General features: G+C 41.2%; 1 protein-coding gene across 1 annotated transcript in view; it reads left to right on the forward strand.

The window, feature by feature from the left end:
* LOC124555243 (serpin A3-1-like) overlaps positions 1-18,135 on the forward strand; it is a 150,385-nt gene that overhangs the window by 39,341 nt on the left and 92,909 nt on the right. Inside the window, exons 2-3 of the mRNA XM_047129103.1 lie at positions 9,545-9,668; positions 16,274-16,598. Coding sequence (XP_046985059.1) covers positions 16,279-16,598 — 320 coding nt within the window. The 5' untranslated portion in view covers positions 9,545-9,668; positions 16,274-16,278. The remainder of the gene's footprint in view (positions 1-9,544; positions 9,669-16,273; positions 16,599-18,135) is intronic.

Below are 18,135 nucleotides of genomic sequence, written 5' to 3' on the forward strand. Positions count from 1 at the left end.
GACGTCGGAGTCTACAGAATAACTGTGATTGATTCAGTTTTAATAAATTTGCTTTTTGGTTAGTTTCTGTTAAATTTTGTCTTCCATTGTTCCGTTAAGCAGCGTCGGCAGTTTATGCCATTAATAATATGATAATCGAGCTTTGCGTCTTATACAAATTAATTTATTAATGAACTTACAAAATCTGTTAAATATTTGGTATCCAATATGACAATGTACATTTCGTATAGGCCCTGAGAAAACAGCAGTTTCCTTTATAGCATTCAGAGAAAGAACACCTACAACTAATAAACTTTCGGCATCTACTGACTGCACTCCTAAAGAATCAAGGGTTTTAAGAAACTCGTTCAGAATATGTAGCATGCGCGGGAGTTGCACTAAATACAGAAAAATGATTATTAAATGAGAACTGACATAATAATTAAACACACGAAATTCCGTTAGTCACTTTGGTTGCTGGTAACGTGTCATAATCATTAAGAGCTTTTACGTTGCTCTCGACGTCTGGTTGATATCGAGTTCACGGAAGACGAAGCATTGGCTGAGCTTACATAAGATGGAAGGAAGATGCCACCATATATAATAGCAAGGTGCATTGCATCATTGGCACATTCGTAGACAGTCTGTGAATTCGAGGCGACAGAATTTTTTACTACCAGAAAGAAAGTGGAAAACTGCAGTTATAGGTTCGCGTAAATTTAGGAATATGAACATTACGTATTACATCTTACGAGCAGAACTGACTGGTATATAGGCACTGTGATCACCACACTAACGAGGTTGATGCTATACTGAGTTTAATAATAAATGACGGTAGGGTTTTCTGTATTCTCCAAGCGAACGTTGAGCATATCAGAATTTATGTTTCTGCTATTCTTTCCGTACAAGTATTTCACAATGATTCAACAATATGTATGCTAATGGAAGTAAGTTTAGGATATAAAACTCTATCAAAGGCGACGTACTTAATGACGGAACACAAAATAGGGATAACCGTATGCGTATTTCATCCCTCCTTCTGCCGAAATGTGAGTCCATTTCTTAACCACTGCGTCACATAACTCGGTTAATATATTCTAGAGCTCAAACCCAAATATCATGGAGGTTGGAGTACTATTAATAACGCTACCGCAAACGAAACAACGTAATATGAAATGAAATGTCAGAATCTTAAAACTTTTCCTTTGTCGTTTTTCTTCATCTTTTAAGTTTATGACTAATGCCATAAACCACCACTGACCGACAAAGGCCAATGCTGCTAAGTAGGCCGTTTCGAGCAACGGAATTCGAAAGATATTTTTTGGCTTTTAATGCGGCAGTCGGTCTATCGAATGATGCAGTGGTGAAATATTATACGCCCTACCATTTCCAATTCAATTCTCAGGTCTCACAAGCGTTTACGATAATTCCGCCACCCCGTTCACCCAGTCCACTTCACACATCCTTTTCCCTGCTTTCCATCGACGAAAAATTATGATAACGAAGTTTCGTAGAAAAAGACGACCAACTCACTTTATTTATTTGTAATTGTCTGTTGCTGGTAGTTTTCAAACAGAGAAACGTACATTCAGTCAAGGAGAGACTACCGATGCCATATCTGCGCTTACGATTCTGAGTGTCGAAATTGCAGAGAGAGGAAATTTCGCGGCTGAGTTGATTCTACAAGGCGCACTAGACGTCTGTTGGATGGTGCGGAAACAGAAATGAAAAGTGACAGGAGCGGCGCATGGCCGCTGGGGACTTGCTTCTCGAGGGGTGAAAGAAATTTCAAGGGACGCCTTTCGAGCGTTGTGCTGGCGCCCTTCCACCTCTCTCCAGCAGAGTCACGAGAAAGCAAGCGGTATTTCATTACGTGTCGTGGAAATGGTAAAATTTCCTGACAGGGTATTGCCATTATGAGTCTTTTGGCTGTAACATAGGCTATTTTCTGATTACGAGCATCTTATTTATGTTTGCGTTGTATAGATGTTACTAAGCAGTAGATGGGACTGATCTTGTTTACATTTAAAAAGAAATTTAAATCATGACAATATAATGAAATCCTATTCTTTTTGTGTCTGTTCTTTGACATCTTGCCGTTTAACTACAGACGATGTAGGTTCTGAACTCTCTCTTGTCCTTGGAGTGAGAAAGTACCCCAAAAGGTGGAAGAGCCAACAATTATCATCGATATGATAATGCAGAGGATGTTGTGAATCACTGAATTCAGTATAACGTAAAGTGTATCATAGAACATGCAGTCTCTAAAATTCACGATGACCTCATTCATTGAAACAAAATTTCTGGCGCTAAAGTAGTCGTCAGTTGGGATCTATGGGAGGCGACTGTTCAGGAAGGGATTATTAAGAGTACGAAGACAAAGGCTTACTACTGCCACAGATCGCATATTATTTTATTTGTGTTTGACTAGTTTTGTTTATCAGCCGAAAGACCACTCAGCTATTAATTGCCTCGGTGGTAACACGTCATAGTTTTAAAGCACCGCTCGGTCCCATCGCAGCAGAACTCGCATCTGCCTACCGAAACTAATCAAATGATTAGCCGGCCGGAGAAGCCGAGCGGTTCTAGGCGCTACAGTCTGGAACCGCGCGACCGCTACGGTCGCAGGCTCGAATCCTGCCTCGGGCATGGATGTGTGTGATGTCCTGAGTTTAGTTAGGTTTAAGTAGTTCTAAGTTCTAGGGGACTGACGACCTCAGACGTTGAGTGCCATAGCGCTCAGAGCCATTTGAACCATTTAATCTAATGATTGTGCCACTAAATCCGTACACTGATTACAAAGGTCGCTGCAGCCATGCAGGTGATGCTTGCGTTTGCTAAATATTGTTAACATTCCAAGAGTCGGAGCGTGGAGTCTTGGAGGGCTGAATGTTGGAGGAAACTGGAGAACCTGAAAAACGAGATGAGAAAATAAAAGTAAGACTTTTTATCAATTGATGAGGTGAAATTGAAAGGAGATAGAGAAAATCGCGGGATTTGTAAAATGTGTCAAGGGTGTGAAAATTTGATAATCCTAGGTAATTTTAACATTTTTATAAGGCAGGAAATGGAAGGTAGGGATAATGGGGAATAAGAACTGAAGTAAAGGAGTGAGGGAAAGGAGGAGGGGAGATGAGGAAGGAAAAAGCTCCTGGGGTTGGTTTCAACCGGATTTAGTGGACATACTCTTCCAAGGTAAGAGGAATAAAGGTGTAATTGGAAAAGATTAAGAAACAGTTCGATGTCAACAAAAATACACTGGTGGGAAAAAAATCGCAATATCAAGAACTAATTAATGTAGAGTAATGAAATTTCGGGAATACATTTGCCTAGGTAACAAATTTCAGTGCTTAACACTGCAAGATCACGGGGTAACGTAGGCACGAGATAAGTCATTGTAAATGTGAAATGCCGTGGCATTAATAACGGGTGTAGCCGCCAGAATATTGACTGCAAGCATGCTGACGTGCGTGCGTTGTGTTGTACAGGTTCTGGATATCAGTTTGTGGGATGGAGTTTCATGCCTGTTGCAGTTAGTCAGTCAATACAGGGATGTTTAGAGCATGTTGGGTTACAACCGCAGCGTGTGTGTGAGCGCAAACCTTTTGGGAAATACTCCATAGAATGCTGTTCATGAATTACAATGCAACAGGTCGAACCACCAGATTAACGTACAAATTTGCAGTTAGGGTGCGGGCGATGACCACGACAATGCCCCTGCTGTCATACGAAATCGCACCCCAGACCATAACTCCAGGAGAGTTCCAGTGTGTCTAGCACACACATAGGTTGGTTGCAGGTCCTCAACTGCCCGCCTTCTAACCAACACAATAACAGCACTGGCGACGAGGCAGAACCAGCTTTCATCAGAAAACAGAACGGACCTCCACCTTACACTCCAATGAGCTCTAGCTTGATACCACTGAAGTCCCAAAAAAAAAAAAAAAAAAAAAAAAAAAAAAAAAAAAAAAAAAAAAAAAAAAAAAAAAAAAAAAAAAAAAAAAAAAGGTTCAAATGGCTCTGAGCACTATGGAACTTAACATTTTAGGTCATCAGTCCCCTAGAACTTAAAACTACTTAAGCCTAACTAACCTAAGGACATCATACACATCCATGCCCAAGGCAAGATTCGAACGTGCGACCGTAGCGGTCGCGCGGTTCCAGACTGAAGCGCCTAGAACTGCTCGCTGAAGTCACAAATGGCGATCGTTTGGGATCAGTGAAATGTGCCCTGCAGGGCATCTGGCTCGGAGCTCTCCTTGAAGCAAGCGATTTGTAACAGTTCGTTTTGTCACTGTGGTGCCAACTGCTGCTCAGAGCCGGCCGAAGTGGCCGTGCGGTTAAAGGCGCTGCAGTCTGGAACCGCAAGACCGCTACGGTTGCAGGTTCGAATCCTGCCTCGGGCATGGATGTTTGTGATGTCCTTAGGTTAGTTAGGTTTAACTAGTTCTAAGTTCTAGGGGACTAATGACCTCAGCAGTTGAGTCCCATAGTGCTCAGAGCCATTTGAACCTGCTGCTCAGATTGCTGCAGCAGATGCAGTACGATGCGCCAGAGCCACACGCCTAACACCATGGTCTTCCGTCGCGGTAGACCCACGTGGTTGTCCGCATCCCTAGTCTTCTTGAGACCGTACATTCTCGTGACTATCGCTGCCAGCAGTCGTGTAGAGTGGCTATATTCCTGTCAAGTCTTTCTGCAATATCGCAGAAAGAACTTCCACAACCTAGTAGCCCTATTATCCGTCCTCGTTCAAACTCAGTGAGGTGTTGAAAATGGCGTATTTGTCGGCTTAAAGGCACTCTTGACTAACATCCAATCTCAAAAGTAACTAGCGCTCATGACCGTTACAACGTGTATTTAAAGCAAACGGCACACAGATAGTGACACTTCTAGAGCCAATCTTATGCGACTGGTGCGAAATTTAAATAGATATAATCTTTCAGATGTAGAAACAGACCTACCAACTTTTGTTTATGTCGCACAACTCCTTCTTGGTGCTTCGATTTTTTTTCCGTCATTGTACATCGCGGTTAGACGAAGATAAAGATTTTGATATCAAATCCTGAACTGCAAAACATACCCGGATGTGAACAAAGATTCAGACCATAGGTACCTAGTAATGAACAGCTGGTTGAAGTCTGAAATAATAAAAAAGAAATCTATGGTGATCTGGAATACTAAAAATTTAGGTCAGAATGAAACGAATTGAAAATACTCTCAGACATTGAGCTATTGTCAAAGCAAATGTCTTTAAAATCGTTCGATAGGAGAAGAGTGAAATATACGAGTAATAAAGACGGGAAGTGATAAGGCATAACCGGACACCGTAGCAATGGCAAAAGGAGGGGGGGGGGGAGTGGCGAAGGAGCCCTGGTCGTGTCAAGAAATTTTCTGTCTTACAAGTCACAATGTGAGACTTATACGAATGAAGTAGGTAGACAACAGTATAGGTTTTTACGTACGAAATGAGCATGGAGGAATACTCGTATTTCCTTATTTAAATAATTTGTCAGAATTCAGAACAGAGATATCGGTGCACCCCTTTTAGTTTAAATGTTCCTCACATATGACACGCTGATATTCTACATCTACATCCATACTCCGCAAGCCACCTGACGGTGTGTGGCGGCGGGTACCTTGAGTACCTCTATCGGTTCTCCCTTCTATTCCAGTCTCGTATTGTTCGTGGAAAGAAGGATTGTCGGTATGCTTCTGTGTGGGCTCTAATCTCTCTGATTTTATCCTCATGGTCTCTTCGCGAGATATACGTAGGAGGGAGCAATATACCGCTTGACTCTTCCGTGAAGGTATGTTTTCGAAACTTCAACAAAAGGCCGTACCGAGCTACTGAGCGTCTCTCCTGCAGAGTCTTCCACTGGAGTTTATCTATTATCTCCGTAACGCTTTCGCGATTGCTAAATGATCCTGTAACGAAGCGCGCTACTCACCGTTGGATCTTCTCTATATCTTCTACCAACCCTACATGGTACGAATCCCACACCAGTGAGCAGTATTCAAGCAGTGGGCGAACAAGCGTACTCTAACCTACTTCCTTTGTTTTCGGACTGACTTTCCTTAGGATTCTTCCAATGAATCTCAGTCTGGCATCGGCTTTACCAACGATTAACTTTATATGATCATTCCATTTTAAATCATTCCTAATGCAGACTCCCAGATAATTTATGGAATTAACTGCTTCCAGTTGCTGACCTGCTATATTGTAGCTAAATGATAAGGGATCTATCTTTCTATGTATTCGCAGCACATTGCACTTGTCTACGCTGAGATTCAATTGCCATTCCCTGCACCATGCGTCAATTCGCTGCAGATCCTCCTGCATTCCAGTACAATTTTCCATTGTTACAACCTCTCGATATACCACAGCATCATCCGCAAAAAGTCTCAGTGAACTTCCGATGTCATCCACAAGGTCATTTATGTATATTGTGAAATAATGTATATTGTGAAATAATATTGGTTATTTACTTTACTGTGGAACACCAGTTAACATAACTTTTGCCACATGCTTCATACTTCATAGGTGGAAACTTTTTGGCAGATGGGTATTCTCATAGGAATCGTTCTTTTAATAACAAAAAAGGAAACAGTTACATTTACTAACTCACAAATCACTTACCGATTTCTTACTTCATCATAAGGTCGCAGACCGAGCGAGGTGTCGCAGTGGTTCGACACTGGACTCGCATTCGGGAGGACGACGGTTCAATCCCGCGTCCGGCCATCCTGATTTACGTTTTCCGTGATTTCCCTAAATCGATCCAGGCAAATGACGGGATGGTTCCTTTCAAAGGGCACGGCCGAATTCCCTACCTGTCCTTCCCTAATCCGATGAGACCGATGACCTCGCTGTCTGGTCTTCCCCAAAACAACCAACCAACCATAAGGTCGCAGCTGCAAATAAAATGATGTGCGAGATATAATTTACGTGGTCACAGTACTTAGAAAGAAAATGTTTACGAAAAAACAGATTACAAAATAAATCGATTCAATTTAAAAATAAATAAGAAAGTTTCTTTTAATATTGTAATCAGGTTCAATCACATTTCCAGAACTGAATTTAAAACACGCTCCTTTATACAACACCATAAAAGTACTGTCAGCTTTTATTTTACAAAACGTTTGACCGTGTTCGTGTTACTGATGGTTAATTTAAGCAGTCGGGCTCAAAATTAATTATTCTTCTACAAAAAATACCATAGTCAGTCGATAGAACAACGCAGATTACAAATTGTTTGTTAGGTCACACAAATCTGTAATTATGTGGTGTAGGGAGATAAAATTACGGTCGCCAGTCTCATTCGGACACACTTTTTAATGAGTAGAGAAATCGCAATAATTGAGTCCGAAATTTCAATTATTTATTAGTTGTCTGCCCTAACTGTTTGATGATAAAGCTTTTGAAATAACTTTTGCGTATAATATTGGTTATTTACTTTACTGTGGAACACCAGTTAACCAACAAGTCATTCCCTCACATTAACGGTTACGAAAATATTCTGTAAGGTTTTCACCTAAGCAACAACCAACGTAACGTTAGAAATTTATCTGTAGTTCTGTATTCTCTACACAGATGTCCCTTAAAGATTAGCATGCATAAATGAGCATTACTTGCAACACTTGCCAAACAGTGACATGTTAGTAAATTGTTAATAGTTTACCTTGAATGACTGTTAAATAGAATAATAATCTCAGAATAAATTTACTTTTAGATTAGTGGTTGATTTCTCATGAAAAACTGATTATATTCCAACATTATGCAACAGGACAAGCCTTTAAACCTTTGAAAATAGATTCAGTCTGTGAATTACTTTTCAAGAAAACGTAAATTACTGATAATCTTTGTTAAGAAAATAAGACAGTGTTCCGTTTAAAATTATGAAGTTAAGTTAATCTTTCGGATTTGGGCCAGGAACCTATCGTAAGCAGAATGACTTGGATTAAAACAGTCTTTATGCACACGTTAATTAAACTATACTGACAAAAGAACGCGTTGTACATTCTGTCTATGTAGTTTACGATGCTAAAGAAAAGAGTACATTTCCTGTACGCCAAGAAGCACAACACTACACCGTTGTCGGCGAATATTCTGTAGTTTGAGGCTCAGCATTTACAAGGATCACACATGGCTCTCCATTCAAGTAACAATTGACATGGAACACTGTTAACAAGTACCACGTCTTTACTATCGGAGCCAACAACTATCCGAATTGTTTAGATTTTAGTCTCGTAGCCTATGAAGGCTGACTACTGACTGCTGCTTTGTCCTCAGTTGGGGCGCTCTTCATGCTCCTACCATCTTTTCCACTTCCGCAGTTTTGCCTCACTAGCGTAGAGGACTTAGAGGGCCTCGGGAAAATACATGAAAAGGCTTCACTCTCACAGGCTGCAGGTCAAATACAGAATGAGGATAGACAGAGGAACAATCGGTATTATAGTCGTAAATTGTGTTGGGAAATAACCTGGACCCCAAGCTCTAACAGAAAGCACAGAAGCTCAAATCGTTGTAGGTGTTGTGAGCTGGCTAAGGCCGGAAATACGTTCAGACGAAACTCTTACAGAGCACCTGACGGTGTTCAGAAAGGATGTATTAAATGCTGTTGGTGGTGGAGCGTTTGCTGCTGTTACATGTAGTTTATCTGGTAGTGAAGTTGCAGTAGACAATTGCTGTCAAGGTGGGTAAAGGTTATACTTGACAACTAGAATAAATTAATAACTGGCTCCTTTAAGTGAGTCCCAGACTCAGATGACACGGTTGCCCAAAGGTTTGAAGAAAACTTGAGTCTCATTTCAAACAGGTACTCCACTCGTACATTTATAGTTTGGGGTGACTTCTAACCTCGATATGTTGGCGAAAATAGATGTTTGAAGTCGTTGGTAGGTATAAAACATCGTCCGAAATGGTACTAAATACTTTCTCTGGCAATTATTTTGAGCAATTTGTACAGGGGCCAACTCGAAGTGCAAATGGTTGTGAAAGCGTACTTGACCTATTAGCAGCAAATAATCCTGAGAAAATAGTGAGCATCTTTACGCATGCAGTGATTATGTAGCGAGACTGAATACTGTAACATCCAAATCCACCAAGAGTAAATGTAAAAAAGGAGATAAAAATTCGCTTAATTTCTTCCTAAGAGGCAGTCTCCACACCTTCCAAAGTATGTAACCGTTGATCAAATGTGGCTTAAAATTAAATGAATAGCCTCGACGGCAGTTGAGAGATTTACACCAAATAAATTAATGACAGACGGAACTGATAACCCATGGTACACAAAATGGGAAAGAACACAGTTACAGAGCCAACGAAAAACGCATACCAAATTTAAAGGTAGGCAAAATCTCCAAGACTGCCGATGTTTAACTGGTGCTCGAAATTTATCACGGACTTCAATGCATGATACTTTTAATAGTTTTCACAACGAAATTCTGTATCAAAATCTGGCAGAAAACCATTGAGATGCTGGTCGTAAGTAAAATACATCAGCTGCAAGACAGTGTTACTATTCTCACTGCACGATAACAATGGTAATGTTTTTTTTTTCAGGATTCCTTCACAAGAGAGGACAAAGTAAATACTCCAGAATTGGAATCAAGAACAGCTGCCAACATAAGATTCTCTGAAGTCAACATCCTCCGTGCAGCGAAGTAACGTAAAGCTCTTAATAAAGGTAAGTCTTCCGCTACAGGTTCTACAACGATTTAATTCCTTTCAGTGAACGCTGATACAATAGTTCTATACTTACCAATCTCTCGATGAAAGATCTGGAACTAAAAACTGGGAAGTCGCTTAGGTCACAGCAATACTGAAGAAAGGAAATAGGAGTAATCCGCTGAATCACAGATTCATATCACCGATGTCGATTTGCAGTAAGATTTTGGAACATGTATTGTGCTCGACCTTTATGAATTACCTCGAAGAAAACGATCTGTTGACACGTGGTCATCATGGCTTCATGAAACATCGTTACTGTGAAACACAATTAGCTCGTTATTCAGATGAAGTAAAGGGTGCTATTAACAGGGATTCTCTGACTGTTTCCATATTTCTAGATTTAGAAGAGGCTTTTGACACCGTTCCTCATAAGCGACAAGTAATCAAACTGCGTGCCTACTGAATATCGTTTCTATTTTATGATTGGATTCCTGACTTCCTGTCGGAAGGGCCACGGTTGGTATTAGTTGACGAAGAGTATTCGAATAAAACAGAAGTGATACCTGGTGTTCTCCAATGTAGTGTTATTGGCCCTATACTGTTCTTAATCTGTATAAATGATTTAGAAAACAATCTGAGCATCCATCGTAATTGTTTGCAGAGATTCTGTCATTTAACGTTTAGTAAAGTTATCAGAAGATCAAAAACAGTTGCTAAGTGATGTATACAAGACATCTGTGCAGTGCGAAAAGTAGTAGTAGACTAAACGGAGATAAGTGTGCCGTCATCTACCTGAGTACCAAAAGGAATGCGCTATATTTCGGTTACACGATAAACCACACAAATCTAATGTCCGTCAATTCAAGTAATTATCTAGTGATTACAATTGCAAACAATTAAAATTAAAATTATCACATACAAAATGTTGTGGGGAAGGTGAATCGAAGGCTGCGTTTCATGTTTGACTGACAGAACACTTAGAAGATGCAACAGGCCTACTAAAGAGGCTGCGTACACTACGCTTGTCCGTCCTCTTCTGGAGTATTGCTGTGAGGTATGGGATCCTTACAAGCCAGCACTGACGGAGGACATCTAAAGTGTCAAAAGAAGAACCGCGCGGCTGCTACGGTCGCAGGTTCGAATCCTGCCTCGGGCATGGATGTGTGTGATGTCCTTAGGTTAGTTAGGTTTAAGTAGTTCTAAGTTCTAGGGGACTGATGACCACAGATGTTAAGTCCCATAGTGCTCAGAGCCATTTTTTTGTCAAAAGAAGTGCAGCTCGTTTCTTTATGATCGTGAAGTAGAGCTACAAGTTTCACTGATACGATAAGCGAGTTGAAGTGGGAATAATTAACTCACGAAATTTCAACCGCCAACTTTCTCCTCTAAATACGGAAATATTTTGTTGGCGCTCACCCACATTGGGCCTCCTCGATGTTCGGGAGTGGGACGGTAGGGGAACAGTGTGAAGGTTGTTCGATGAACCGTCTGGCAGGCACTTAAATGTGAATTGCTAAATAGTCATGTAGATGCAGATATAGATGAGGGACTTCCGTCCAGCTGTTCGTAACCTATCGTTACAATTCTATCGATCCTATACACATAGTAGTAATCTATACAATATTTTCACAGACTACATTTGACAGAAATGGTTGATATTTGGTACAAAATCAGAAATGATCATAAATAGTGGTCATATACATAAAACTCAGGCAAATAATTATGTATAAACGACTGAAAATTATGAATGACATAAAGTGTTGGTGTTACAAAATATAATTTTTTTAACTTAAAACTAAGCGCATGTCAAATGTATCTTGATTTTAAGGATTTTCTGTAGTGTCATCCTCCCGCTATTGTTAATAACACGTAGGTCATCATAGCGTACATCGTATGGCTGGTGATCTGTTAAAACATGCCCCGTAAAGGTTACATCCGTCTTTCGTAGTCTCCAGCTTCTCCCATGTTACGACAGTCTCTCACACCTCTACCTGATTGCTCTACAGTGGTTGCAGCTTATCTTATTCACACCACATTATACCACAGGTGAAAATGTGTCTTTCCTATTGAAAAATAGCTTAACTACGTTGTTGTTATTGTAAAACGCAAGTCTATAGTCGCAAGATTTTAGCTTTTCCATAAAGCTACCAGAATTTTTGTCAACAGAAGGATAGTGCACCAGTCTCTGTCAATGGTTCATTAGCGTACAAGAGTAGAATAATTTTAGGCCTTCCGTTTTTTTCGTAGAGTCTGATCAGTCATCAGCAAAATCAGATCTCTGACTGTTCGTAATTCTGTCTGAAAGATCGGATCGGATAACGGAACTGGTATACGGTGGTGCTCCATGGAAGTGGAAGGTGCTTGTTCTTGACTTTGTGGGTGCTGGAAGCTGGCAAGCACTGCAGTACCTGTGTCTCTTGTTTTCCGTAAATGTTAAATGAGCGTTTCTTTCTTATAATATCTACATTAATGTCCAAGAAATTCGTAGAGGAGCTTCCCAGATTCATTGTGAATTGAATTTTATTTTCTTGGTACTTTAAAAATTGAAAATTTGTATGTTATTCTCGAATGGTGCCATTCATTACAAAGCTCATCGTCCGAGTATCTGGTGCATTACTTAATTCAGCAACTCGGAGGCTCTTTAATAACAAAATTTGTTCACAATTATACACGAAACTTTTAATTGTTATGTGACTGTGAATCAGAAGGTGACATACTATGTTGGCGTTGTTGTCGTATTGCCCGAAGACAGTTTGAGGATACTCTCCATGCTATTCTATTAGTCGACCGCATTATTAGTGCACCTAAGAGTGAGGGCGCTTGGGTGAGCTCGTGTGTTAACCTGTGCGCTTGAAGCCCTTACGAACGTGGTCTGCTGTTCCAACAACAAGACAACTTACTCGGGAAGCTGTTCGGACTTCCACAGTGTATACGACAGTTTAAAAAATAGATATGGTTTTTGTTTACTGTAACGTCACGTAGCGGTTTCCGATAACGGCCACGACAGGCCAAGTGAAATAACATAGCGATTGTGTAATACATGATGTAAACGATAATTGTTTACAACCACCAAAGATAAGAATGTGTCTTTCCTGATGAAAACTAGCCTAAATGCGTTTTTGTTATTGTAAAACGGAGTTCTATAGTCACAAGATTTTAACTTTTTGCAAGGCTATCAGAATTAAAAAAAAAAAAAATGGCTCTGAGCACTATGGGACTTAACATCTATGGTCATCAGTCCCCTAGAACTTAGAACTACTTAAACCTAACTAACCTAAGGACATCACACAACACCCAGTCATCAGAATTTTTGTCAACGGAGGAATAGTGCACGAGTTTTGACACCACAATGGTGTAGGGGAAGTCGATACAAACAAATAGATACAAGGCGCCTGTGGTTTATGAAGTCGGGAAACCACTTCAAACTGGCTCACAAAAACCGTCTAAGCCATAGCGCTTTACCGGCCGGTGTGGCCGCGCGGTTCTAGGCGCTTTAGTCCGGAACCGCGCGACCGCTACGGTCGCAGGTTCGAATCCTGCCTCAGGCATGGACGTGTATGATGTCCTTAGGTTAGTTAGGCTTAAGTAGTTCTAAGTTCTAGGGGACTCATGACCTCACATTTTAAGTCCCATAGTGCTCAGAGCCAGAGCCAGAGCCGAGCCATAGCGCATGTGAATCACGTGAGGTGTTGCTATCCTCTTACCCTCTTTTTTTTTATTTAATTGTTGACATTTCGCGAGAATCATTTGGCCAGAGAAGTGGGTAATTACAGACTTCGAATACAACTTCTTACATACAACATAAACCTATTAAATTAGACTAATACCTGTTAAACTTCACGGTACACTTTATTCATTCAAAACAGTCCAACTATCACATTCTCTCACGTTGGGTCCTTTACGGCTGGTTTATAGCTGTATGTCTCCTTCTTCCAGAAACAACTCTCGCCCTCTCAGGCCTGCAGCTGAATCGGTCTTAGCTGTTTGAAGCTTATTTGTTTTTCTCGCTAAAATCTTCCTTGAATATTAAATGAACCTACTTCTTGCGATTGCAAATCATAAATTTGACGCATGAGTAAATTTTACCTCAAAATTTTGTGAACTTTAACACCTCAACCATGAGAAGCGCGGTAGTCTCGTAGGAAGAAGGCCAAGAAAGAAAACGATTTGTCAGTTTTTTGCTCTTAAAATTCACAGTGGTTGGCAGAGTATAGATGTAGATGTAGATAAAGATGTAGAATCTTCCTGCTGTAGTCAAGTCTCAGTATCTATTTGCAATTTTTATCACCAATCTCCTCCCGACACTTCCTCCAGTAACAAATTAACTACTACTTAGTGCCTATGGAGGTAGCCTATCAACCTATCCCTTATTGTAGTCAAATTCTGTCATAAAGATCTGTCCTCCCCAACTCGTTTCGCTATCTCATCGTAGTTTATTCGATCTACCTATGACGTCTTCAGTATTTTTTTTTTGTAAAGTCACGCTTCAGGGGCTTCTATACTCTTCCTGTATCTACTGTGTATCTTCAACGTTTCCCTTTCTTACAAGGAAACACTCGAAACAAGTAGTTTCAGAAAAGACTTCCAGACATTTAGATATACATTCGATGTTAACGTGTTTCTCTCCCTTTCAGAAAAGCTTTGCATACTATTGCCAGCTTGCGTTTTATATCCTCTTAATTTATGCCATCTTCAGTTATTTCGCTGCTCCAATAGCAGAACTCATCTATGCTTTTTGTATGTAATTTCGAAATAAGGGTAATTTTGATAAACGAGGACAAACAGCTGGAAGCGATCCATGATAGGACAAGGAGCAAAAAAGATCAGATGGGCATGTGGCCGTAAGTGCGTTTGGCTCAAATCAAATGGCTCTAAGCACTATGGGACTTAACATCGGAGGTCATCAGTCCCTTAGACTTAGGACTACTTAAAACTAACTAACCTAAGGACACCACACACATCCATGCCCGAAGCAGGATTCGAACCTGCGACCGTAGAAGCAGCGCAGTTCCGGACTGTAGCGTCTAGAAGCGCTCGGCCACAGCGGCCGGCTAAATGCGTTTCAGAGGAGGTACACCCACTTGGAGGTGGAGGTTAAAATATATTTGACAGTGCACCTTTCAGTGATGGAAGGGACACATGAGAACACACCAGGCAAGTGGAAATGTTCTGCCTGCACTAGTATTTCAACGTTGAAGAGGTCAATTATGTTGGCTATGACGTCTGCCACTCACTACTTCTCCTTGAACTGAAATTTCATTTTCACCTCTATCTTTCGTTTCACTTATGTATATTTCGGCCATGGACGCACTTCTGCCCTCTTCAGTGTGGGGCTAAGACACTATGACAGAACATTTCCAGGAACCTGGTGTGTTCTCATGCGTGCCTACACTGTCAAAGATCCTCTCAGGGACTGTTTCCCGTAGTTTGTTCCCATTTAGGAAAATCATTCTGCACAATTTCATCAAAATCGTCAAATTAATTCAACTACACTACTTTAAACTTGTTTTACATTTGTTGATTCTCATCTTATAGCTTCATCTGAAGGGATTATCCATTCTGTTCACCTAAACTTTTCCAGTCCTTTGCCGTCTCTGATAGAATTACAAAGTCATTGGCAAACAAAACACTACGTCTACATGACCACTCCTCAACTCCCACTTAAGTGCCTGGCAGAGGATTCATCGTACCAGTTTCACACTATTTCTCTAAGGTTCCATACATTAATAGCGCTGCGAGAAAAACGAACATTTCAGTCATTTCAGTCTGATTTCTCTTACTTGATTACAACGATAGTTTATCCCTGTGTAGGTCGATGTCAACAAAATATTTTCGCATTCAGTGGAGAAGGCCGGTGAATGAACCTTCGTGAAAAAAAATCTCTCTGTAGCGGAATACGTCTTTTTTTTATGACTGCTACATCAACTCGTGTTACCATATCCGTGACGCTATCTCTTCTACTTCGCGATAATACAAAACGAGCCGCTCTTCAATGTCCTCAGTCAATCCTTTCTGGTAAGGATCACACCCTGCACAACAGTAATCTACCAGAGAACGGAGAACCATAGTGTAGGCCGTCTCTTTAGTAGACCTGTTGCACCTTCTAAGTGTCTGTAGATTTGTGTGATTTATCATGTAACCGAAATTCAAGGGATTCCTTTTAGTACTCTTGTGCATGACTTCACACTTTTGCTGCTTTAGAGTTAACTGCCACTTTTCGCGTCATGTAAATATCTTTTCTAAATCATTTGACAATTGGTTTTGATCTTCTGATGACTTTACTAGACCGTAAATGACAGCACCAGCTGCAAACAATCCACTGTGGCTGATCAGATTGCCTCCTAAGTCGTTTATATAGATTATGAATAGCAGAGGGCCTATAACAGATCCTTGGGGAATGCCAGATATCACTTCCGTTTCACTCGAGCAATGATTTATTTCTTCTTCCAAAACTTTTATTCCCTTTTCAAGTTTTTCTTTCGTTTCCTATACGTATAGTTTGAAGAACATAGGGGATAGACCGCAACCCAGTTCCATTCCTTTTCCAGTTATTACCTCCCGTTTATGTTCTTCGATTCATAACTGCTTGAGATGCCTGACAGCGCTGTACGTTTGTTTCAGGCACGATGAAGCTGTACGTATGCATGCTGCTGCTTGGCCTCGTGTGCGCACATCCCGCACTGGAGCTGAGCCGCGGCCGGAAGGAGGGCTTTGATAGCGATAAGATTTCCTTCCCGGAAGACATCTCGTCACCGTTCGTCGAGAAGCAGGAGATTGTGGCCGACCACTACAAGAACGCCGTGAAGGCTCTGTTCGAGGTGGTGATACGGCTGAAGAGGGTGGTCGCTGGCGCCGAGGAGCACGGCGGGAACTTCATCGTGTCGCCGCTCAGCGTCGCCGTGGCGCTGGGGCAGATCTTGTTAGGCGCCCGCGGAGACACCCGGCGGTCAGTCCCGCTCATCATCAAACTCTTAAGTTTAAACTCAATGTCTGTTGTAGAGCTTTATGTACGCGTGTTACGGGATTTATGGAGCCTGACAATCTCCTCTGTTGGGATCGCTCACTCTGATCGTCCACGAGAAAATGACGACAGAAGATATCGAGGCTCAGGATGGAACCATGTTACGATTCTGTTCATAGCTATAGTTCGGCAGCTGTAGAATATTTTAACAGAGATAAAAAAGAAATCAGTCGTCAGCTGAACAAGAACAAGCTGACGACCGACTTTTTACCTATGTGAAACTATGAACCCTGAATTCCGAAGGTGCTCGATACAGTTACGTACTGTTGCCTAATAGGCAAAATACGAGCGTAAGAAATGTCAGCAGTTAATAGTTCCAAACAAACAAATCACATCACGTCGTTCTTAACGGAGAGATAATTCAAACATAAAAATCACTTCGGGTGTTGTCCATGGAAGGGTTATAGGACTATTACTGTTCGGAATTCACATAAATGGCATAGCGGATAGCATCGAAAGGACCATGACAGAAAATGATGGTTTTGTATGTAAAGATATCGCAGCACTAGAAAAAACAGAAAAAATGGAGCAACACCTGTAGAGGATCGACGCTTGCTGCAGATATTGTCGGTTGTCCCTCAATATCAAGAATGTTACCTACCGATCATAAGTAGGTGGAAAATCTCGTTATTGTTTGATTAAACGATTGCCGAACAATTTCTGGAAACAATTACATCAGATAAATACACTATCTAGTCTAAAGTACCCGCACACACCTATGTTATGCGGAACTGACAACGAGATGCCTCGAGAGGCGGGGGAGTATTGTGTTGTCAGTGGGGCAGCAGTAACAGCAGGATGATTTGGTCTGGAAAGCTCTGTAACTTCGAATGTGGATTAGTCAGTGGATGCCATCTGAGTAACAAATCTATCAGGCACATTTCTACCCTTCTAACGTTACCTAAGTAAACTGTTGGTGATGCGATTGTGAGGTGGAAACACAAAGGAACAACCACAGCTAAGCTAAGACCACGCAAACCTCACGGACGGACAGACAGGGACCATCGACCATTGCGGCGGGTGGTTGTAAGAAATCGCGTGAAATCAGCGGAAGGAATCATGAGTGAGCTCCGAAGTTCTACCAACAGTCCAGCTAACACAATGACAGTTAGTCTGGAGTTAAAAAGAACGCGGACCAATGGTCGAGCACCTCCCCATAACGCAGCAATGCTAAGCGATGTTTGATGTTGTGTAAAGAGCGGTGCCACTGGCCATAAATGACTGAAAACGAGTGCTTTTGGAGTGGGGAATTACGCTATACCCTGCGGCAAATCGATGGAAGCGATTAGGAGAATGCCTGTATAACGTTTCCTGCCATTACCCGTAGTGCTAACGGTAAAATATGGAGGAGCAGATCGGAGATAATGATTAAATCAGCATGAAAATGGAGCCTGTAATAAAGCAAACCTATGAGGACATAATTAGCGGAAACTACATTCCTGAAATGGACTGGCTTGCCCAG

The sequence above is a fragment of the Schistocerca americana genome, chromosome X (genome assembly GCF_021461395.2).
Source record: "Schistocerca americana isolate TAMUIC-IGC-003095 chromosome X, iqSchAmer2.1, whole genome shotgun sequence".
NCBI lineage: Eukaryota > Metazoa > Arthropoda > Insecta > Orthoptera > Acrididae > Schistocerca > Schistocerca americana.